Source organism: Xyrauchen texanus, chromosome 24, assembly GCF_025860055.1.
Source record: "Xyrauchen texanus isolate HMW12.3.18 chromosome 24, RBS_HiC_50CHRs, whole genome shotgun sequence".
In the NCBI taxonomy this organism is placed as follows: domain Eukaryota; kingdom Metazoa; phylum Chordata; class Actinopteri; order Cypriniformes; family Catostomidae; genus Xyrauchen; species Xyrauchen texanus.
In genome coordinates, this window is record NC_068299.1 from 30359449 (window position 1) to 30383750 (window position 24302).

The window sequence follows — 24302 nt, forward strand, 5'->3', positions numbered from 1 at the left end:
ATGCCGCCCATTGTAACAAAGTAAATGTATCAGCATGATCAAAAGACCGATACCATACGTGTATTGTACAGTATCTCACAAAAGTGAGTACACCCCTCACATTTTCTACAAGGGCGTACTCACTTTTGTTGCCAGTGGTTTAGACATTAATGGCTGTGTGTTGAGTTATTGAGGAGACAGCAAATTTACACTGTTATACAAGCTGTACACTCACTACTTTACCGTACATTGTAGCAAAGTGTCATTTCTTCAGTGTTGTCACATGAAAAGATATAATCAAATATTGACAAAAATGTGAGGGGTGTACTCACTTTTGTGAGATACAGTACATGTACTAAATTTGTAAATAAATAATTCCTAAGCTTCCATCTGGATCATCAATTTACAGGCGGCACTTGCCAGACGTGACTCGTCAGTAATCATCATCATCATCATCATCAGTTAGATGTACTGTGTGAACCATCTAGTGGCCATTTGTGATTTGACATTTTATACCATTTTCATTTACAGGACTACTTAAGTGGTCTCTTCTACCTGACAGAAAATCTGAACAACTGTATTTTGGGGGTTAGCCTTCAGTGAACCACACCTTTACAGCCCCTTGATAGAGTTATGCATTCGTTGTAAAAATGCATCAAATTGTCCCATTTGATGTATAGCAAAAACTTTATTTTATGATTAAGAAAAAAAGAAACACGTGCAGTATGCAAATCCATGAATCAAAGTCAAGCTCACTATACAAAAAACAGCTCAATATAGACAATAAAGCTCAAAACTTCTTAATTCTTCAGCAGCAAGTCAACGAAAGAGCTATATTAAAATCATTCTTGTAAAGCAGGTATACTAATTGAAAAAAAAAAACAACAAAAAACAAGAATGGTGCTTAACAGGAGGTCACTGTGATTCATTTTATCACTATTTTATCAGGAAGTAGCAAGGATCCGGATGATGGCTGCTGCCATCAGTTTAATTTGTCATTTTGTTAAATGGCATCTATGTCAAGGTCATCCTCCTCAGCTTTCTCTGGCTGAATGGTCTCCACCTTCAGCTCTCGTGCTGAGGAAGAGTACACAACCTGAAGAGGAAATAAGAGTTGCAATAAGACAAAAAAAAAAACACTTGGCACAGTTTTTCAGCAAATGTGAATGCACCAAGCATAACTCAGCTATTCTGTAATTGTAGCACAGAGAAGATTACTTATGTAATTACATGAATTGCAGTCCCAAGGCTCCCACTGACAGTTAAAATATAAAGCCGTTTCTCTAATTAAATACTACAGATTACCCTGCACCTCAGTATACACTTGTGTTTGGTACACTGAAGATTTACATTCATCTTGCGTAAACAATACTTTATACGCTACACAATTAGTTGTTGCATGAGAACCAGTAAGAGTTTGAGCTAAAACCAAAATGTAAATTAATGTAAAATTGTTCCTCAGTCTGAAGATATAAATTATAGAAGAGCACAGTAAAACACTATCTTCCAAGACACCAAAAATGAATTCTTAAGGACCTTTGATTCAAGCTGTTAAAGGGATAAATCACTTTTTTGACCAACCAACTGTTTGCCAAAAATAAAATATGGTGGGAAATCACCTCAACATTTTCATCATCTTCCTCGCTACCCTCACTTTCTTCCTCTGCCTCCTTCAGCCATTTGACAAAGGGAGCTGCCTTGGCATGGATCTCTTTGGCCAGCTCCTTGGAAACATACTTCTTGGATACCTTTCACCAAAAAAAAGGAACATTGTTCTTATTTTAGTGTCTTTAAGGGTTCATGGTATACACAAGTACAAGGTAGGTTCCTTAAAATATTCAAACATTAAGAAGTTTCATGGCCCTAATCTTTTATAATGTTCTTAAAGATGAATCCATCAAAGTAATAACTGAGATGTGTGAAATGCACACCTTCTCTGCCCATGAGAGGATGACATCCTCCTCCAGCAGATCAGCATCGTAGAGGTCTTTGAGAATGATGGGCACTCGTGGCAGCAGTTGACCTTGATGAAGCTTCACCAGACACTCAAAGCCTCCCAGCAGATACTTCTGAGCTTTCTTATCATTGTGGCAGAACTGTAAGAAAAGACAAGTTGGGACTTTAGCAATGTTATTGTATGGTAAAGTTCCAACATAAATTTATGAAATTATAGAATTATCATCACCAAGTAGCATTTTTCGCAGATAAAACGAAATTACAACAACTGGAATATCAGAACCCCCTCATTACAACGGGTTTAAATGACACTTACTAGCTAAATTCTGATCTATTAAATTTTAGTTTTAGAACTGGTATTTTGAGGCAACATACTCGTAGGAAGTGGCGTTTGTATTTTTTGATCTGGTCTCTGATGTTCTCGTTGAAGAGCAGTTCACTCAAGATGAGTGGCCCCATGGCCCTCACATCCAGCCTTTCCGCTTCAGCCAGAATTTCCTTATCGGCTGAGTCCATCGCTTCACTCTCCTTCTTTAGCTGATCAGAAAGCGCACAAGAGAGAGAGAGAAATGTTTAGTCCTAGTAGTCTTCATAGATCTGTGCTTGTTTAGACCTAGATTTTATTCTAAATCTAATCTACAGAGATACAGAAATGGTCAGATATAAGGATATCAATAGAGCGCAACAGTGACGGTCTACTTTTTCCAGAAGAATCCCGTTTTCTCAATAGAATAGAAAAATAAAAAAAAGACTGTGCTTTCATTGTTTTATGAGAATGAACTATGCATCCTATGAAGCATTGTGAATGATAATCAAATCAAAAACAGCTGTACAAAATGAATGTATTTATAGTTGTTGATTGAAAATATTCAACCAATTTCCTTTGAAGTTTAAAGCAAAAATTAGAGATATACACAAGTTGTTTGAGAGTGTAAAGAGGTCAACTTTTTCTCTGGAGAAAATGGAGTTATTTATTGCAGGAACCCTACTGTCGTGCTCCATGTTAAATATAAAACAAAGACTGGCATTATCACCTTGACAAAGTTGTAAAACATGTTCACTCTCTCTTCTAAGGTTTTTTCCAGGTCCTCGCTGAGGGTAAGGTTCTTGGCATGGTCGCTGATCTCCTCCATGCGCCGACGCTGAGCCTCCTCTGTGGTTTCCTCTGCCCAGTCATCATCTTCATCCTCACCATCCTACATAATTACATATACATCCACTTTAATAAACTGGCAACAAATGGCACTTAAAATAGAAAGTGTATTATTCATGAGAATCCCTTGCTCCTGTCAAACACACACCACAGCATCTGGTGCATCTACGTCGTTATGGTTCCCAGCCTCTCCACCTCCAGAGCCATTCTCCTTATCCTTCTTTCTGTTTTTCTTATCTTTCTTCTCTTTCACACAGGTGCTATCACTCTCTAGATTTCAAAAACAAAGAAAAAATAAAACAGACTTAGCTGAAGTCAGAATTTTACATACACTTAGGTTGAAGTCATTAAAACTAATTTAACCACTCCACAGATTTCATATTAGCAAACTATAGTTTTGGCAAATTGTTTAGGACATCTAATTCATGCATGACAAGTAATTTTTCCAACAAATGTTTACAGACAGATTGTTTCAATTCCAGTGGGTCAGAAGTTTTCATACACAAGTTAACCATGACTTTAAGCAGCTTGGAAAATTCCAGAAAATTATGTCAAGCCTTTCGACATTTAGCTTCTGATAGGCTAATTGGAGTCAACTGGAGGTATACCTGTGGATGTATTTTAAGGCCTACCTTTAAACTCAGTGCCTCTTTGCTTGACACAATGGGAAAATCAAAAGAAATCAGCCAAGACCTTAGAATAAACATTGTGGACCTCCACAAGTCTGGTTAATCCTTGGGAGCAATTTCCAAATGCCTCAAAGTACCACGTTCATCAGTACAAACAACAGTATGCAAGTATAAACACCATGGGACCACACAGCCATCATACCGCTCAAGGAGGAGATGCACCACTCACCAGGTGGGTTTTTGAGGATGAATGTGCAGAGCTTGTGCCGAGTGTCCAGCATTCCCCGATAACCACAGGCCTTGCAAGCGCTTCCGATAGTCTGCTTCTTTGGATTAACATTCTGAAAGACAAATAAAATCACAAATACAATGTGGGCAGGTTCAAAGAAATGTTCAAATTGTTAAGCGGATAAAGAAACATTATTATTGGAGGTTTTCTCTTATCAAAAGACCATGACCGCAAGGGTTGGATCTCCACTACAGGGAGGCACTGTCAAGAAAAGTAATTGGAAAACAAATTAATAAAAAAAAATAATGAGTCAATGAACTGATGTCGTTGAGCCAAAATTGACCAGACAAGTCCAAACTTTATTATTAAACGAATTAGCAAACGTCACTTCAAAAAGGTCCTCAATAAGAATACCTATAGTTGACTTAACACCTTTAAGCCCAAAGAATACTTTATTTTTTACACAAAACACTAAGATCTAATGCACAGCTTTTAAAAGTATACATTATTTGATGGTGAGTGCATACACAGGAGGTTAGTGCAAGCATGCTGTGACTGCTATGAGATACTGGACTTTTACTCTTTAGCAGTTTAGACCCATAACATTGTCTTCATATTAGGGATGTACGAGACTAGTCGACTAGACTGTTCTGATGCTGCTAGTCGACTCTGGAATTAATAGTTGGTAAATATTTTTCCCCATTAAACTGTTCAACATTTTATATATTTACTTTTGGCTTTATATTTTTACAGAGGCAACACTTATATTACTGTCATATTAATGTTACACGTTTTAAATATAATCAATAATACAAATATTATATATATAAAAAAAATAGAGGATCAAAGTTGCTGATTACAACCCCTGGAAGCACAAGTTCAAATCCAGTGCATGCTGAGTGACTCCAGCCAGGTCTCATAAGCATTCCAAATTGTGGAGAAAATAATAATAAAAACAAAAACAAAAACAAAGTAGCTATGGAGATCACTTAGAAGGTGATGCGTGCGGGAAGCGGATTTCCGAAATGTTGGCTTGGAAGTCGCTATGGAGGTACACTTGCCATGATGGCATAATTTTCACACTGGTAAGGTGTTCACGTTCAAACAGACTATAAATCCGAAAATAACCCAATTAAGTGATATTATAAATGTAAACAATAATTGTTCCATGAGACTGCACGCCTCTAACAGCACATCAGACATGCGCATAGATGGCTTTTCATTCAGATGTTCTTAAACCTTGTGTGCTGTTCGGGATGTTTTCAGCCACTGGGGGGTGTTGTTGAGTCGTAATTTGGCCATAACTTTCTCCTTGTTTCAGCAAATGGAATGATTTTTGGTGACAAATCTTATTCACACATATTTTAGGAAAATGCTTTGAAAATTTTCAAAAACTCAACAGTACACTGTGGGCAAATTCACTACCCTTTCGTTATGTTCGTGGCTGAAAACAGCCACTACTTTAAACTGCTGTAAAAATGGATCAGATAAATATTTTTTTCAAATATTTTGCATAAATCTATTAATCAATCTCAGTCCTGTTCAAAACTACTAAATGTTTAAAAAAAAATGCAGGATTTTAACTCTTTAATTGCCAAATTCATAAATGATGTCACTGATTTGGGGAAAAAAACACACAGAATGACGTATTTTCAATATAAAATGTGATTGTGGACTGGATTTTTTTTTAACCTTTTATCACAGTCTTGGACATGTGAAAGATTAGAAACAACATTGGTTTCGATGCATTGTTAGTTTTTGTGCAGCATCAGATTTAAACTTTTTCTCCCTCATTTACTGTTCGTGGCTGTTTTTGCCCCATTGACTTCCATTATATCCACATTTTTTGATTGCAAAGCCATGACACCATATAATCATGTATTTTTGATTGTTTGTGGTTTTCCCTGTTGGGAAGAGGTAAATTTTTTAATTTTTACTGTTGATAACCACGTGGCACCATTAACCCTTTAGATAGGCCTGTGCAAAAAAAAAGCTTAGTTTCTGGCTTTTACATGGAGTTATATGGAGTATAATAGCATATTAATGTATGTGTGTGTGTGTGTGTGTGTGTGTGTGTGTGTGAGAGAGAGAGAGAGAGAGAGAGTGAGAACTCACCTTGTTGCGTCTGAGAAAATCAAAACATGCACCTCAGCTCTCACAACTACATGGAGTAAACAAAAACAAAGTGCCTTTTGATGGTGAGAAATGCAGAGTAATCAAAGCAAGTGGATTTAAACACTTGCATGCAAGCCTGCTGGTCATTTGATGGTGAGAAGTGCAGCAAGCAACATGAGAAAGTGAAAAATCTACTCAGCATCTGCATCAGATTTATGAACAATTTCTAGGAAATCTAGGAAAAGCCTTCTCCGAAACCGCTTTGCCGGGTTCCAGGAGGGATCCACAGCTGTGAAGATGACATATGCATTATATGCCGAGACGTCCATCATATTAAGAAATAACGTCTGTGGCCACCGATTGGTCCTCCTCCTGCAGATGTAGGTGCCGACAACCTACAAAAATAAAAGAACAAGAATAAGTACAGATTTCATATAAGTATTTTTGAAGCTGCACATGACAATGAGAATAATCATGCAAACATTGTCAAAACACAAACAGTATCTCCTAAATTTATCTCTAACAAGCACATGAATTCAAGTAAAAATTAACAGGAATAGGATGCATGTAGTAACAAATGTGTAATGGCACATACCTTGTCTAGATCGTCGACACCTCCCTTGCAGCGGTTGTAATCTGCGATTATCTCTGGCTTCTTTTTTGGTCCCTCTGTCACCACTGCTTTGCTGACAATGAGGTCAATCATCTCCTCTGTGAAAAACAGATTAAACACAGAATCCATGTTCTGGACCCTTGCGATGGCATAGCGCGTCGGCCCTGGAGTCACGCCTCTGGCAGGCTGAAGAAAGGGAGTTGTCTCCGCGTTGGTGGAAAACGTATCGGTTACCTAACGTAACCTCGGTTCTCTCTAGATGAGGGAACGAGTATTGCGTAAGCTAGCTTACGCTACGGGAAAGATTCATCTTTTCTGAGATATTGAAGCCAAAAAATTATCCATAATTTTTGTATCCATTGTCAGCGCAGTCGCGGCAGCTGCAGACCTTGAGCCGGGCTAGCTAGCGAGCTCATAGGTTGCTCTGCGGCAACTGCTGCAGCCTATAGACGAGCTTGGGCGAACTCTCATCCAATGAGAGGCGTCCCGCGCTCACTGCATCAAAGCCCGCCAAAAGGGCGTGACTAGAGTGCATATAAGCGTAGTTCGTAGGCTGGAACCCTGGTTTTCATTGACTGAAGCGAAAAGTCGCCGCGTGGCGCCGAAGCACGGCCGGCTACGCAATACTCGCTCCCTCATCTAGAGAGAACCGAGGTTACGTTAGGTAACCGATACGTTCTCTTACGAGAGGTTCTCTCGTGATTGCGTAAGCTAGCTTACGCTTACGGGAACCCATTGTCAACGCCGTCGCGCCAAGCATCCACTGTATAAGCCCCAGGGAATTAAGGGGGACCCGGGGAGCCCTTATGAGTGGGGAAATAATATTTGGCCGGCAAGAATGCGGGTCATTGATTGTGTAATACATAAGCACATAGTAGGGACGGGAACGACAGAGCGGCGGTGCCGGTCTGTGTGGAATGTGTCCCATCAGTGCAGCTCACCAGGGGAGCTGTAGCGTATTAAACCGCTAGTAGTTTTGCCTGCAGAGCCGGGCACTTCCATATTGTAAAATCTGACAAAGGTGGAGGGGAAGTCCATCCCGCTGCCACACATATGTCGTGAATGGAAATTCCGCTGGACCATGCCCACGAGGATGCCATGCCTCTAGTGGAGTGAGCCCTAATGCCCAATGGGCATGGCAGGTCTTTTGACGCGTATGCAGCAGCAATAGCGCCCACTATCCATCTAGATAGTGTCTGTTTCGAGGCGGCGAGACCTTTGGTGCGCCCTCGAACGAAACGAAAAGCTGCTCGGAGCGCCTGAAAGCAGCGGAGCGTGCAGTATACAATCTCAGTGCTCTGACCGGGCAAAGGAGATTGGCGTCGCTTCGCTATCCGGTGCTGGCAGCGCCGATAGGGAAATGACCTGTGCTCTGAAAGGAGTACCGATCACCTTGGGAACATAGCCGTGTCTAGGCTTTAAAATGACCTTGGAGTCACTTGGTCCAAACTCAAGACACGCAGCGCTGACAGACAGCGCGTGAAGGTCTCCCACACGCTTGACTGATGACAGGGCAGTCAGAAAACGGTTTTGAGTGAAAGGTATTTCAAATCCACGGATTGAAGTGGTTCGAAAGGGGGCTTTCATAGTTTCGAGAACTATAGAAAGATCCCAGATAGGAACCGATGGGGGCGCGGGGTTCATCCTTCTAGCTCCCCTGAGGAAGCGGATGACCAGCTTCGCTTTTACCCCATGACTGGCCGTGCAGGGTTCAGCGAACGCCGCAACGGCCGCCACATACACTTTGAGCGTGGATGGGGATCTGCCCTCATCCAGCAGCTCTTGTAGAAATACTGAGCAGCGACGACACCCCACATGTCCGTGGGTCCAGGTCTCTGTCGGTGCACCATTTTGAGAACACAGACCATTTTGACGCATAGAGTCTTCTCGTGGAAGGGGCTCTAGCGTGTATGATGGTGTTTATTACTCCTTCTGGCAGAGCTGACGGGTAGTCGTTGATCACCCACGCATGCAGCGCCCAGCTCTGGGTGGGGATGCCAGATTGTGCCGCGAGCTTGAGAGAGGAGATCTGCTCTCACTGGGATGGGCCACGGCGCTGTCAGTGACAGCTGCGTAAGCTCCGGGAACCATGTCTGATTCTCCCAACGCGGGGCTATGAGGAGCACCGAGTGGCGCGTTTCCCTGATCCTCTGCATTACCTGTGGCAATAGCGAGGCGGGAGGGAAGGCGTAAAGCGGCGTCTGGGCCAGTCCTGGGCCAGCGGCGTCCTCGCTTCGAGAAAAATACTGGGCAGTGAGAGTTCTCTTTGGGCGCAAAGAGGTCTATCTCTGCTCTGCCGAATAGGTGCCATAACGTCTGGACTGTTTGGCGTGCAGGGACCATTCCCCTGGGGGAATATTGTCTCTGGACAGTCTGTCCGGGCCGTCGTTCAGGTGGCCTGGCACGTGCGTCGCCCTCAGCGGCGCCAGGTGGCACTGGGACCAACTCAGTATGCGTTTTGTCAGATGGAAGAGGTTCCTGGATCTGACACCGCCCTGGCGGTTTAGGTAGGATACCACAGATCTGTTGTCGAGCGGACCAGGGCGTGGTGACCCTGAATGACCGGGAGAAAGCGCCGCGGCGTACTCAACCGCTATCATTTCCAGACAATTTATGTGAAGGAGCTTTTCCTGAACTGACCATAGGCCGAAACCGGAGAGCCCTCGCGGACCGCGCCCCAACCCGTGTTGGGCGGCGTCTGTCGAGATGACTTTTCGGCGAGATACAGCTCCCATTGTCACTCCCGCTGATACCATTAGGCCACTGTCCAGGGCTGCAGAGCTGATATGCAGGTCTGAGTCACCTTGATGGGCTGGCGGCCTGTGGCCCAAGCCCGGCGAGGCAGCGGTGTTTAGCCAATGCTGAAGCGGAGCATGTGCAGTAAACCCAGCTGAAGTACTGCTGCGGCTGAGGCCATGTAACCTAGCACTCTCTGGAATTTCTTCAGAGCGTGAGGCTGTTCATCTGAAAAGATCGCGACTGAGTCAGCTGAACACGGCGTCTTGCGCTGTGTAGATAAGCGAGCCGTCATTGCCACGGAGTCTAGTTCTATTCCCAGGAAGGAAATGGTCTGACTGGGCTGTAGTGAGCTCTTGGTCCAATTGACTGCAAGACCCAAACTGTTCAGATGGCTGAGGAGAACTGCTCTGTGAGACAGAAGCTCCATATGTGACTGAGCCATAATCAGCCAGTCGTCCAAATAGTTCAGAATTCGCAAACCCTGACTCCGCAGGGAGTGCGGCGCCGCATCCATGCGCCGTGAAAGTCACGAGGTGCTAAGGACAGGCGAGCGGAAGGCGGTGTATTGATAAACCTGGCCGTCGAGGCGAATCTCAAGAATGGCCTGTGGCGGGGATTTATCTGAATCTGAAAGTATGCATCTTTCAGATCGAGAGAAATAAACCAGTCCCCTAGGCACATCTTGCGAGGAGTTTCCTGATTGTAAGCATTTTGAGCGGTCTTTTTGCAAGCACCTTGTTCAAAACCCTGAGATCTAATATGGGTCTGAGGCGCCGTCTTTCTTGGGAACAAGAAAATAGCGGCTGTAAAGCCCGACTTCAGCTCAGAGAGGGTGGCACTTTTCTATGGCCCTTTTGCACAGAAGGCTTGCTATTTCTGAGCGAAGCATGCACGCTGCTTCCGTGTTCACAGTGGTTTCGAGCAGCTCTGAAGCGAGGCGGCGATCGAACTGTAGCAAATAGCCCTGTTGTATTGTGCTTAACACCCACTTGGATATCCCTGGAATAGCTTCCCAGCTTTGAAGCGTAGCGCTAGAGGGTGAATGGCCAATTCGCTCTGATTGCCGCACACAGAGCTGAACAAAATGTGTGGCGCGTTTAGTGTGTTCATGCATGATTGCTCGCAGACAGCATGAACAGGCTGTTTTGTGAGTGACTTCCGATTGGAATGAATGGGGAAAGAGTCACATCTGTTACGTGATCGCAAAGCATAGTCATGAGCGCGGGACTTACACACAGAGGAATGGTTGCTGGCCGTGTAACAGAGCGGGCAGAGAATGGTAGCGCCTGCGCATTTGTGAGCGCATTTATTGACTCTAAGCGCTCGGCGGTTACGTAACCGCTTTATGTGGCGTGCTCTGGTGGGGACCACGAGACATGCAGTGCTTGTGTGCAGAAGTGAACACTGGATTGTGGGCACATTTTCTACACATAGGGCTGGTCGGTGTGACAGAGCGGGCAGAGAATGGTAGCGCCTGCGCATTTGTGGGCGCCTTCATTGACTCTGGCCTTCGGCGGTTAAGTAACAGCTTTATGAGGCGTGCTCTGATAGGGAACGCGGGATGTGTTATGCTTGTGTGTAGAGGCGAACACTGGGTTGTGGGCACTTTTTCTACACATAAGACATGTTTGCTCTTTACAAGATTTATTTGGATTGCCGTGAAAGCGGCGTTTGAGTCTGAGCAAGCGGGCAGTGTCACCGGCTTGTTGGCTGCTAAATTCACCACTGTAGTAGCCTGAGAGAAGGGGACTGACAGGGGTAAAGCTTTGACAGTGGTCCGGCCGGCGAGGACTGAGCCGTCGTTTGTTCAACACAGTTAGGAAGACTCGGCTGCTCGGGTTTCAGCGTTACCTTAGATCGAGGCCAGCGGAGGCGGTCTCGCGGCGGCTGTCTGGCCTTGATCGAGGCGGCCGCCCTGTCGGCGCTGAAGTCTGAGATTGTTGAACTGAGGCTGTGAAGAGGCTGCGTGCAGGAGGCTGATCGCGTGGCGGCCTGCAGAGGAGCTAGCGGCAGCGGCAGGAAGAAGGTTCATGGCTTGGGTGGCTTTCTGGACTTCTGAGGCGGTCAACAATGCCACTCACCGCGAGCCGAAGAGACCGGTTGGAGAGGCGGTGCGTTGAGAGCGTGGAGCGCTCTGCTTCTCCCATGTCGGCTAGTGTTAGCCATAAGTGTCTCTCGGTCACAGTCAGCGAGGCCATGCACTTCCCTAGAGCTTGGGCTGCAGCTTTGGTAGCCTTGAAGGGCGAGGTCTGTCGCGCCGTAGATCAGTAACAGCCTCTGGGTGCCTGCCTTTCTCATCCCACTCCCGAAGAAGGTCTGCTTGTAGGATCTGTAAAGCGGCCATTGAGTGCAGAGCAGATCGCGGCTTGGCGGCGGCGGAATAAGCGCGGCCAACATAGGCGAAGTCGCTCTGCAGGCCTTAGGCGGGAGCACAGGCTTGGAGCAGCCATCTCGCGGGGCGGACAAAGGTGTGCTGCTACCGAGTCCTCGACCGGGGGATGGAGGAGTAGCCTCTCTCAGTGGCGCCGTCCACCGGCCAGAGAGGTGGAGGCGTGTGAAGCGGGTCCTGGCTGAAAGCGGGCGTTCCGCGACTTTGCAAGCTCCGTATGTAATTCCGGCAGGAAGGGGCGGCCGGGCGCTGGTGTAAGCGGCGATGGCTTTGAAGAAAGCAGCCGTCGAGTCTGTTGGGTGCCTGCTCAGGGGCGGTGACCACTCGAGCCGAGGCGGTCGGCGGCCTGTGTGAGGCGTGTTAACTCCCTGCCGACTCCGGCGGGTCCTGCTGGATTCCTGGGCTGAGGAGGAGGCTTGGGAGCCTGTCCACTCCTCGCTGTCGAAGCCATGATGGAACAGCAGCCCTTATCCTCCGCTCAGTCATCCGAGATGGCAGCAGTCGCGGCGCTTCGGCGGCAACTCTTGGCGTCCGAGGCGGGGAGGGTGGCGATGCTTTCGAGGAGAGGCTCGGCGAGGCAGTCGCTTCAACCACAGTTTCCGGCAGCCTTTGTGGCGGCTTCTTCCTCTTGTGACTGAGGGTAAAGCGGCTGGCGGTTTCTGCTTTGACGCCGAGTCGAGCCGCGAGGGTCGACATCGGTAGCTCCTCGCAGAAATCGCATCCGCCCTCAGTGAGGCGAGCTCTGCGTGCCCCAGTCCCAGGCAGAGGCGCCAGATGATGTGGCGGTCTCCTGTGCTGAGAAGAGCGCGACATGAGGCGCAAGTGGAGCGAGGCATCTTGAAAAAGGCGCTTCGTACTCTTTTGTGAATAGTTCTTGAGAACTAGCTTGCTTAATAAAAGGATACGTCGTCGGATGGCGTAGCTTCGCAGGATGGCTGAAGGTGGCTGAGGCGGCCGGCTTCTTCTAGCGCTATCCACGCTTGCTAGATGCCCCTCAAGCGGCGGCGGCTTCCAGGTCAGCGATGCGGAGAGCTTCAGCTGAAGAGATGAAAATCAGGGTTCCAGCCTCACGAACTACAGCTTATATGCACTCTAGTCACGCCCTTTTGGCGGGCTTTGATGCAGTGGCCGCGGACACCTCTCATTGGATCTTGAGTTAAGCCCAAGCTCGATCTATAGGCTGCAGCAGTTGCCGCAGAGCAACCTATGAGCTCGCTAGCTAGCCCGCTCAAGGTCTGCAGCTGCCGCACTGCGTTGACAATGGATACAAAAATTAAGGATAATTTTTTGGCTTCAATATCTCAGAAAAGATGAATCTTTCCCGTAGCGTAAGCTAGCTTACGCAATACGAGAGAACCTCTCGTAAGAGAACCACACTTCGCCGTTTCTTCCAACCCACCCAGATCCAGGATCCTCCGAATCCTCCTCGCCTTCAGTGGAAGCTAGAGAGGATGATGAGGGTGCCACATCCAAATCAGGATCTGACTCTGCTGAGTCTGTGGTGTCAGAGGGAGAAGACAATACATCCTGCAGCTCGCTGGAGGGGTCAGGCTGCATTATCATCTCTAAAACTTCACTACAAGTCAAGCCCTTTCTCATGTTGCTTGCTGCTCTTCTCACCATCAAATGACCAGCAGGCTTGCATGCAAGTGTTTAAATCCACTTGCTTTGTTTTTGATTACTCTGCATTTCTCACCATCAAAAGGCACTTTGTTTTTGTTTACTCCATGTAGTTGTGAGAGCTGAGGTGCATGTTTTGATTTTCTCAGACGCAACAAGGTGAGTTCTTTCTCTCTCTCTCCCCCCACACACACATTAATATGCTATTATACTCCATATAACTCCATGTAAAAGCCAGAAACTAAGCTTTTTTTTGCACAGGCCTATCTAAAGGGTTAATGGTGCCACGTGGTTATCAACAGTAAAAATTACAAATTTTACCTCTTCCCAACAGGGAAAACCACAAACAATCAAAAATGCATGATTATATGGTGTCATGGCTTTGCAATCAAAAAATGTGGTTATAATGGAAGTCAATGGGGCAAAAACAGCCCACGAACAGTAAATGAGGGAGAAAAAGTTAAAATCTGATGCTGCACAAAAACTAACAATGCATCGAAACCAATGTTGTTTCTAATCTTTCACATGTCCAAGACTGTGATAAAAGGTTAAAAAAAATCCAGTCCACAATCACATTTTATATTGAAAATACGTCATTTTGTATGTTTTTTTCCCCAAATCAGTGACATCATTTATGAATTTGGCAATTAAAGAGTTAAAATCCTGATTTTTTTTTTTTTAAACATTTAGTAGTTTTGAACAGGACTGAGGTTGATTAATAGATTTATGCAAAAAAATTTGAAAGAAATATTTATCTGATCCATTTTTACAGCAGTTTAAAGTAGTGGCTGTTTTCAGCCACGAACATAACGAAAGGGTAGTGAATTTGAACAATGCACAAGGGTTAAAAATATAAGTGTTTTTTCAAGGGAGTGTGTCTAACAGCATTTCTTGTGTCATTCCGTATCAAAGATGTTTTACAGTTACTCACCATGCACATTATATTCGCAACCTGCAATTAAATGTCTTCTGTCAGTGCATATACTTTGCTGCCCGTGTCATTTCAGTGCATTATTTAGGTTAATTTATCATGGGTCGTAAACTCTTCATTATGCAACTTTTCTTTATTTAAGGCTATTCTATTTCTTAGGCTATTGTATTGATGTGGGAAGTTCCATTCATAGTGTTTCCCCCATTTACCCAGTATAAAATTTCACACCGGTGTTGTCCCTTGTACAGAGTAAAACCGGTAACACCCTGGCAACCCTATATGGAGGTTTTCACATTTGACTTCTATAAACCTGTGCATGCTTGTTATTTTTCCACTGAGCAGGCTTTTTCAAGAGCAGGATAATGCAAGGTGAACAAGTCGAAGATAAATGCCCATTTTCATTTTCAGAGGAATTTAGCATTGGATTTGGAATAAAGTATTTTAAATGGGTCGCATAAACACTTTTTTTTAAAGATTGTTTTCTGAAGGTGGGTTTCTTTTTAGACTAGTCGACTTCAAAATTTCAGTTTAAACATTCGTGAAATTAGTTGTTCTGCACATCCCTACTTCATATTACTTCAGACTCGAGTTATACAAATCCATGTATCAGTTGACCACACACACACACACACACACACACACACACTCACACACACACACACACACACACACACACACACACACACACACACACACACACACACACACACACACACACACACACACACACACACACACACACACACACAGTTGTTTCAACCTAACGTTTAGCAGGAATTACATATTTTTCCAGCTCTTCTTCATGACAGCCTTGGTGACCTGCTAATTAGTGAAAATATTTTATGTGCCTTAGTATCTATGGTTAAACATTTTTTTTTTTTTAAATCAGGCTTTACATGGGAAAATGAAACCCAAGTGAGATTCAAGCTGAAACCAGAACATCACAAATGCCCAGTCAATACATGAACAATTCTAATAACTATTAAGCATTGCAGACATTTGCATAGTTAGATCTATGAATCTTGAGCAGTAGCATTTAAGAAGACTTGTGATCACAACCATCTACTTTGGAAGAATTAGGGATATTTTGTCAACAGGTGGACTTGTGTAGGCATTTTGGGATGCAAGGGACAAAGTCTAAAGTGTATTGAACTGCATCATAAAATCAACTGACCTTGTACTTGCACCAAAAAGACAAAAACAAGTTTAAATTCTTTCCAGAAATGTCCAAACATTTGACAGACAGAAAACTGGAATAATCGTTAATGTTTAACCATGTGTGGACAAATCTGTATTCACCAGACAACCCTTACTCTCTTAACTTACTAGGTCAGTCTCGGGATTGTCACACTCTGAGCACAGCACATACTTGCGGATGAATCCATCCAGCATATCCTGCAGTTTGTTGGCTTCATGTGATCCGTTTACAATGTAGCGGTCATTCTTTGCATCAAACTGAGTCTGCGCCCCCAACTCGCAGCCGAAATACTTAGTTGGATCTGAGGAAACAGCAAAGATAGGAATGTCATAAAATACAGATAAATCGATTTTGATCAGCAAGTTATTTTCTCAAAACATTTTTGAGGCATTGATATATTAACAATAGCCGACATTTAAATCAAAAGCTTAATGTGCATTTTACTATCAGTTGGCCTTCCGTTTAAGGTGGCGTAATAGCTTTTGGGAGATCACAAGGGGATGATAACATTTACTGTACTTAAAGGATTAGTTCACCCAGAAATTAAAATTCATTCATCATTTAAATCACCCTCATGCCATCACATATTAATGAATGTCTGTAGGTTCATACAATGCAAGTAAATGGGTGCCAAAATTTTGTAGCGCCAGTATCCATATAACGGCAACATAAAAGTACTCCAGATGACTCTGGTGGTTAAATCCATATCTTCTGAAGCGATATGATAGGTGTGGTTGAGAAACAGGTCAATAATTTTTTCCTTCACTTTCTTCTGTTTTTGGCGATCCACATTCTTCATGCACATCACCCCCTACTGAGCAGAAGAATTTATGATAAAAATGACTTTAATATTGATCTGTTTCTCACCCAAACCCATCATATCATATCATGTCGAATGCGTGGATTTAACCACTGGATTCATATGGATTACTTTTATGCTGCCTTAATGTGGATTTTGGAGCTTAACATTTTTGACACCCCTTCACTTGCATTCTTTGGACCTACAAAGCCGAAATATTATTCTAAAAATCTTAATTTGTGTTTAGAAGAAGAAAGTCATACACACCTGGAAAGACAGGAGGGCGAGTAAATCATGAGTTTTAATTTCCGTATTAACTATACTTCAACATTGAAGGATGCTGTGCAGGCGGCAGTCCAAGTTGAGAATATAGTCACCAAATGCACAAAAGGTTACGAAGGCTTTTGCATTTCAAGAATGAACAAAGTTAAGTTTGCAAGTTAGTTTACGAAACTGGTGCAACTGCGCAAACTAAACCATTAGAAATGGTGACCGTTATTATGCAATTTCTCGTGATCTAGCCTTTAATAGGATTCATTCAAGCTGTCAAACCACAAAAAGACATACTTGCACCTGAAAATACATGTTGGCATTATGAAAGATGCATATAAACTAGGGCTGCATGATTTTGACAAAAAGTCATATTGCGATTATTTTGAAAAATATTGCGATTTGAACCAATTATGGTAACGTTTTACACATGTTGAACTCTAAAAAGGCTACTGGGGATTTCACACTTGAACCCTCTTAAAAAGAACCAAACAGACCTTTTTTTAGTTCAACCACAAACAAATAAATACATAAAACAGTGAAACAAATTCTTCCTCATATTCAAATGTTACCATCCGCCGTGTACCTGTTTTTGTCCATTATGTGACAGGATCTCAGCCCAATAATCATCAACACTAGTTTCTGAAACGGTCAGCTAGAATATTAGGGATGCTCCAATCAGTATTTTAACATCCAACACCGATCTCCAATTTTCTTTTCATCTCATCAATCGATGCTGATCATTAAACTTTAATCAGCAGCTGCCAAAACTGGTTATATGTAAACTTTCTGCTCAATGTCACTGTTAACTAAATTTCCCCATTTCCAATATAATGTTGGTTGATTGAATAATTCAGTATACACAAAATATAAATGTTAATCTTTATTCTAGGCCTTAAAAACTAGTAGGCGTATACAAACTATTCTTTACTGTTTATAAGACAGTCCTAAAGAATGAGGCTTAATGTCAAACTGAAGTTGAACTCATAACCCAATGGTGTAATTAAAATTACATTTAAAGTGAAAATTTTGGTTAGTTTGTCACTATTTAATTTAATTATTTGTATTCATTATTTTATTATGTTTAATTTAGCAATGCATTATATTAGTAACTAAATATTTGATATAGACTTACATGCATGTTCCTACCTTTTCATTTTGTTGGATGTTGGTAATATTAGTTCTGCTTTTCCGTGGGAAGTGTAATAAGGGCGACAGCTCTCTCGTGAGATAATAAATGACAGGAGAAGAGAAGTTTCTGGACTCTACAGGTGTTACTGTTAATGCGGTTTGCTCAACAATCATTGAATAAAGATGTTTGAATTATACCCCATCTTGTATTCTGGGTTATTATTATGATATCTGTGCCTTGCGGAGACTGAAATGCTGCTACCGGAGATAATAATAAAAACGCTTCATGCAGGACGTGCCAGTTTAGTATAAATAAAGCGTTTAGAGCTTGTAAGCAAACGGAACCGAACTCTGATCACTTCTGTTACTCTAAGCATGAGGGAGTTGTTGAGCACAGAACTGCTCTAAAAACACTGTAACAATGCGCTAACTTAATATAGACTGGACAGAGCAGCGCAAAGGGAGCAGACCATTTATTCAGATTGCAGCTCTTTGCAATTTAATAAATGGCACAAGGTCATATCTAGAGGTCGACCGATTATTGGTAGCGATTTTTAACATAATCGGCATCGGCCAATATCCAAGTATATCAAGCCGATTATTAGGCAGGCGCATCTGTGGGCAGCCTAGTGTTGTTGTGGAACACGTGTTCGATGCACACTGCCCCTAGAGTCATTTTCCAGCAGAGTGAGCAGACCTCATCCAGTGCCTAAGGAAGGAGCTAAGCTCCTTGGAGAAAACTGTAAAGATTAAATTTGTATAACTTCTTTATATTTAATTAAAAACTTTTGATATGTTACTGCCAACTTCGAGAAAAAACGCGACATGACATTCGGCTACTTTGGATATTGATAGCGTAGTTGAACTTTATCACAGCAGAAGGGTTGCTATAATGTCACAATAAGTAAGCAAGAATTTTGCAATTACAGACAGTGAATCTGAGACTTTTATTTGTTCTGTTTGTGTGTCTTATATTTGAGAGGGTTGTCACTCAATGCAGAGAAATAAGTAATAAAAAACATACCAACGCAGTATAGGCTATTGAAGGACTGGCTTTGGTAAGCTCGGACGTTATTTGGTTCTGCTGTCGGTACTGGAGAAATTAAGAAAATACATTTATTATTGCTATAAAGAGAAAGTTATTTTATCTCGCCAGCCATTTCTATGTATAATATTTCTATGAAACCATTTGTCTGTGATGCAATTTAGCTATACGCTCTCAGAGAGAGAGAGAGAGAGAGAGAGAGATCACTCCGCGGTGCTACAGCAAGCACAACATGAGCCCTGCTAAATGAGTGACAGAACTAAACATTCAAACGTAGCCTGTTTACACTTTAGATCTGTGATATTAGTCTGATTTTATTTTATATTTCGCCTTCCAAAGATTATCTTATATAGTAGAGGTATATATCGCATTCTGTCTAGCACAACTTCTTTCCCTTCACAGCGGTGCACTGACATTTCTCCCTAAAACTCAAACTTAACGTCAGAATCAGCACGATCGGTGATTGTTGTAAAATGCAGTCTAGCTACTGTTGCTAAATTGAGGGACGCGTTTAATAATAAAAAGAGCGCAAGAGATACCGTTCCCAAGGCAGCGCGCGCTCCGAAACAGACCACAACGAGGCAAGCAAAGTATAGGCTACTTTGGGTTTCATGTGCGCATCTAAACGATCAACTATACACAAAAATATGTCAAAACGACCAGCTTGGAGACTTACCGGCTTGGTTCACTTAAATACAGTTTATGTCTTAAATGGACGTAGTTATGGAAATAGTTGGGAGAAAATATGCTGCATCAGGAGCCTATTAGATCTGAACTTGGTGAAGGGGAAGCTGTCTAATGAACATGTTGACGATTGAGCCATTACTGCAAATCAAACAACAAAAGGCAAAGAGAAAATCACTTACAGCTCTTGAATGAATAACTTCTGCATTAATAAGCATTAATCTATCTATGATAAACTATGCAGTGTTATTTTACAATTGATTACTTTATTAGATTTATTTTTAGACCACACCTGAACAGTAATGTTAGTAGACCTTCCTGAAATTAAATCACTGTGCCTATATAACGTTTATCTTTGTGTAATATATATAACAAAAAGAACTGTTAAGAATTCCGTTAAAGTACCGGATCGATAAGCAGTATCGGTAAGAGTAGTAATACCATTAAAACCTTAACGATACCCATCCCTAGTTATGCCTGTGCTTCTCTTGGATGCTCTGAATATTGGATTACATGTCTGGATTGCCCCTTAATTAAAGCTGCATTTGGATCTCAACCTTCGTGTCTCGGAGCAGTTCGTAACACCTGCTTTGTTTATTCAATATATTTGTTATACATTATTTATACAATTTGTTTTTACATTATACATTTTTAATTTAAGTGTACAAGTGCAGATTGGTCAAGTGTTCAATAAATGTATTTGTTGAGAAATGTTGTCTATCTTAAGTAATTATTTGTGTTACATTTTATCTTTCAAATAAAAGGTTCAAATAAGAGGTTAAAAACAAGCACATATCGGCCAAAATAAATCAGCAGCATTAATCGGCCATCGGTCGACCCGGATTTCAAAAGATCGGCATCGGCCTGAAAAAACCAATATCAGTGGACCTCTAGTCATATCGCGGTTTCAATTTATTGTGCAGCCCTAATATACACAGTATATCTCCTGTGATGGCTAGAGTATACAATCCATGTCTTTTGATAATGATTTGGATCAAATTTAATGGAAAACTTTACAGTTCAGTTGTTCTCAGCGGCGCTGCAGAATTTTTTACAGACTCGTGTCATAGCTGGCCGTCATTGACAGACACCGATCCAAGTGACAGTGTGTGTACCTTCGTAGAAAATAATTTAGTCTGGGAGACACGTCCATTCTGCGACCACATTTAAGTTACCCTGCCGCATTGTATCAAAGTTATGTTGAGAATTATTTATTACACAAAAAATATTGCAGAACAAGTAGTCTTATTTATATCTGGAAAAAATAAAAAAAATAAAATCAACAATCATAGGGAACGATTTTCAGATTAGATTATCAATGTGTGAAAAAGGCATTGATCCCAAGCAAAGAGAATTAAAACATATTTGTTCATCCTTCGCACAGAAGCGAACAGGTACAGGTGCGCACAGGTGTTCCATAATGAAAAAGTGTCAAATAAATAACTACAGTACATCAAACTTTTCTGATATTAACAACTAATTGTAACTAAAAACTTACATGTTGGAGGCCTATTCAGTGCCTTTGCAACATCAACCATGTTGACAATGACCGTCTTGATTCCATTCCCTTTGCCTTCCACCTGTAAAATGAAATGAACAGTGTGAAAAGAGGATAGATTAAAAGATATATCCTTAAGCTTTATAACATAAAAAAAAAAACTGCATTCAGCACCAAAAACAGTATTTTTGTCATGACAGGTACCTTGGCAATCAAACGGGGCATCTTGTAGCGGTAGAACTGATCCAACACATTGCGGTTGACGTTGACAGACATTTTGCGTGATCTGAGGACCTATCAGCAAAATAAAAATATCTCGAATGGGACTTTTTGGGTATCTTCTGTCTGGAGAAGAGGGGATGACATAAACAACTGCAAGTGTGCTCGGTCTCTGACATGAAAAAGGTCTTGCCACAGTGGCTGCAAACTCTTTGCTCCTGGACTAGGTTTCCCCTGCTTGCGTTCCAACAGCTGTGCAACAGCTCTGAAAGGTGAAGAGAAAAACACTGTATTAGATTAGAATACAAATACAATGTTTGAGTCACATGGGTGTATGACTCAAGAGGTACGTCTACTAGATGCAAACAACTGTCTTGCCCTGAAATGAAAAAAAAAAAAAGAAAAAAGTAATGAAGCAGAGCCCTTTATCAAGAGCTCGGCTACATACGTCACTGACTGAGTCAGCAGGTCCTAGTATGACTCAAGCCAAATGAACACGTGGTGAAAAATAAATGTAAACGCAATGTTACTTAACCGAATAAACTTTATAATACCAATCAAATGTAAAATCACAATTATAGCATTTTATTCTGCCCGAGTCCATCGGTTAGTGCAACTGAATGCAAATGAACAGAACCTATCGAAAAAGCAAAGCGACAGGTATAAAACCACAACTGCGCATGGTATTTCAATATTCATTAATTTATATATACTTATATATTTATTATCTGGGAAGCTATATACTCATTTTAGCCCAAGGTCGATATTACCATGGTTAACCGATCTAGCACAACCCACAAAAAGCTGTTTTTACATCGAAATAGTGACGTCGAATACCAATGACGGACCACAGCGAACATTAAATGATTAAAACAATCCAGACAGACCTCAGAAAGAGCCCGTAAAGTTGTGTGACCGTCGCGCTGCTGCCGAGTGCGCAAAAGCACAATGACGCCATTTTGTTCCTCTGTCAAGTTACTTCAAACCCATTAGCTAACGCGATGTACACGTTTAAAAAGGCCCCAAAGACACTCATGCCCACCTCTTCTGTTCTGTAAGTTCACGAGTATGTGTAATAGACATTAATAGTTAAGTAAATGTAACTAATCGCTCGTATACTCACCGTTTCCGTAAAATAAAGACATAAACACAACGCTAGTCGTCCAGCGAACAGTGAAGGGTTGACAGCGAAGAGCCTGGAGATGGTTTGTGTCGTGATCCAAAGAATGTAACACGACACAACGGGAAAGACAGATTAGACCTGTGAAGTGCTGAACGATGCAGCCGATCAGAAGGGGATATCAGATCTCCGGGGAGATGCTGGATTAGGAAGAGAGAGCTGATTTTGTCATATGTAATTTGGTTAGGCACTTTCTGTGACAGCTTATAAAGCTAAGGATATGTCTGGGGAAAATATATTCACCAACAGTTTGTATTTTGACATTTGTTAAGAACACACCTTACCTCTCCAGAACCTTCTTGCTCCACGCAATGGTAGAATGAGTTGCGCAGCGCACTGCTCACAACTCAGTGTATCCACATAGTCCCGCCCACCTCGGTCACTCATTGGCCAAACTCACTTCCTGTATCGAATTTAACAACGCTGACTTACTCATTTTAACGACAATCATCGCTGAACCACCTATAATAACCATTTGTCTGCGTTTTTTCTTCTTCATAAAACTCCCTTGCAATATGCAATAGAAAATTATAGGTTAGTAAATTAGCCTAGTTGTCTGTTTTGTATAATATAAAATTAGACTTTAATCCACACACTGGTGTCAGTGTTAAATACAATAACATGCATCTGCATTAATGGGATGAAAAATAACAGATGCGCAGTGGAGTTAAAATCAATGAGCGCATCATACAACAGTCAATATAGGCCTACAAATGAAACCTTGAACTTTACATGCTATCAGAGGGTGCACTAATCTTTTCTGCATTAAAAAGTTTTGCTCCTAGTTGTTTTTATTCTACATGGAGGGGGTCCAGCTTCTCCATGTAGCTGAATGACCAGCTGAATCCTACTCACTAATGCAGCCTTCACATGCAATTGGAATTATCGTAAATGAGTTTCCCACTCTGAACTTGCACACGAATGACCCCTCAAGTTGTAATTACGACTGGGAAACTCTGAGATCATTTTGATACCGAGTTTTCGAGATGGAAGCAATCCTAAACTTTCAACATGGTGGAGGAGAGTACAGTTTCTGAAGTTTTTGTAAATACAGATAATTGTTAGCGCTTGCCATTTTGGTCATATTTGTTTATGTATATCAGCAAACATTCTATGCATGCTGAACATTTTTACACCTTGAAAATAGATTGTATTTGACCAAAATTCCATTATCGTCAGGAATCTAACTGAATAATAGGTATTATGATGTCAAAATACAAGTTCCTCGAGAAAGATGTACGAATGAACCTGCCGTCATCCATGTTTCCTGTACTTTTCAAGTACGTGAAGACACTGTAATTACCACATCAGAAGTGGGAAAATTCTAATAGCACATGAAGGCAGCATTAATCTCTTAATTACCACCCTCTTATTGGACCCTGTGCTTCCACACATGGATTAAATTAATCATGGCTGACTGTGAATAGTGAATTTCTACAATGGCATCAGTAAATGAAAACTATTGCAATAGCTTGATTTAATTTGTATGATGCTGCATTCCAACCGCTATAAGCTTGCTAGTATATGTTCAAGACAACATACATAAAATATTGCTAAGTGCACCTTTAAAGTAGCCCAGGCTGGTCAGTTTGATGGTTTTAGAGGTTTTGTTCCCCCTTCTTCTTCGTCTTCTTCTTTTTTTCTTTTTTTTTTTTTGCACTTGTCAGCTGGTCAGGCTGCGAAACCAGCTGGTGGACCAGCTGAACACCAGCTTAGAGCAGCAAACCACCTTAGGCTGGTTTATGATATAGAGCTATGTAGAATAGCACCATGATTACTAGCCTGAGATTATTGGCCAACAAGTCCATTCTTATTCAGAAGAGAGTTAAAAGATGTGTCCAAGCATCCAGTTTACAATGATATACTTATTAGGAGCAGGCATACACTATCCTTCACATTACTTCAGCATCAAAACACCAATCAGC

General features: G+C 42.2%; 1 protein-coding gene across 3 annotated transcripts; it reads right to left on the reverse strand.

Moving 5' to 3' along the window:
• Positions 1–647: 647 nt before the first annotated feature.
• On the reverse strand, positions 648–22747 carry LOC127618030 (eukaryotic translation initiation factor 5-like). 3 transcript variants are annotated; one of them, XM_052090243.1, is made up of 12 exons: positions 22662–22747; positions 22321–22517; positions 21183–21462; positions 20979–21060; positions 15680–15852; positions 3947–4058; positions 3237–3358; positions 2970–3131; positions 2311–2472; positions 1911–2075; positions 1599–1727; positions 648–1075 (listed from the first exon to the last, which is right to left on the reverse strand). In XM_052090243.1, the coding sequence occupies exons 3-12, from the start codon at positions 21252–21254 to the stop codon at positions 983–985; spliced, it is 1272 nt and encodes a 423-aa protein (XP_051946203.1). In that variant the 5' UTR covers positions 21255–21462; positions 22321–22517; positions 22662–22747; the 3' UTR covers positions 648–982. The 3 variants fall into 3 exon arrangements, with proteins under 3 accessions (XP_051946203.1, XP_051946204.1, XP_051946205.1); XM_052090244.1 differs by having other exon boundaries at positions 22657–22737; XM_052090245.1 differs by lacking the exons at positions 22321–22517; positions 22662–22747 and adding an exon at positions 22085–22149.
• Positions 22748–24302: the final 1555 nt, after the last annotated feature.

Excerpts from the sequence above, each read along its gene's own strand:
- LOC127618030 (XM_052090243.1), bottom strand. The coding sequence starts at position 21,254 with ATGTCTGTCAACGTCAACCGCAATGTGTTGGATCAGTTCTACCGCTAC. Across the intron at positions 4,059-15,679 it reads ACAATCCCGAGACTGACCTA|AATGTTAATCCAAAGAAGCA; the intron begins GTAAGTTAAGAG and ends TTTGTCTTTCAG. Across the intron at positions 1,076-1,598 it reads AAGATGATGAAAATGTTGAG|GTTGTGTACTCTTCCTCAGC; the intron begins GTGATTTCCCAC and ends TTTCCTCTTCAG.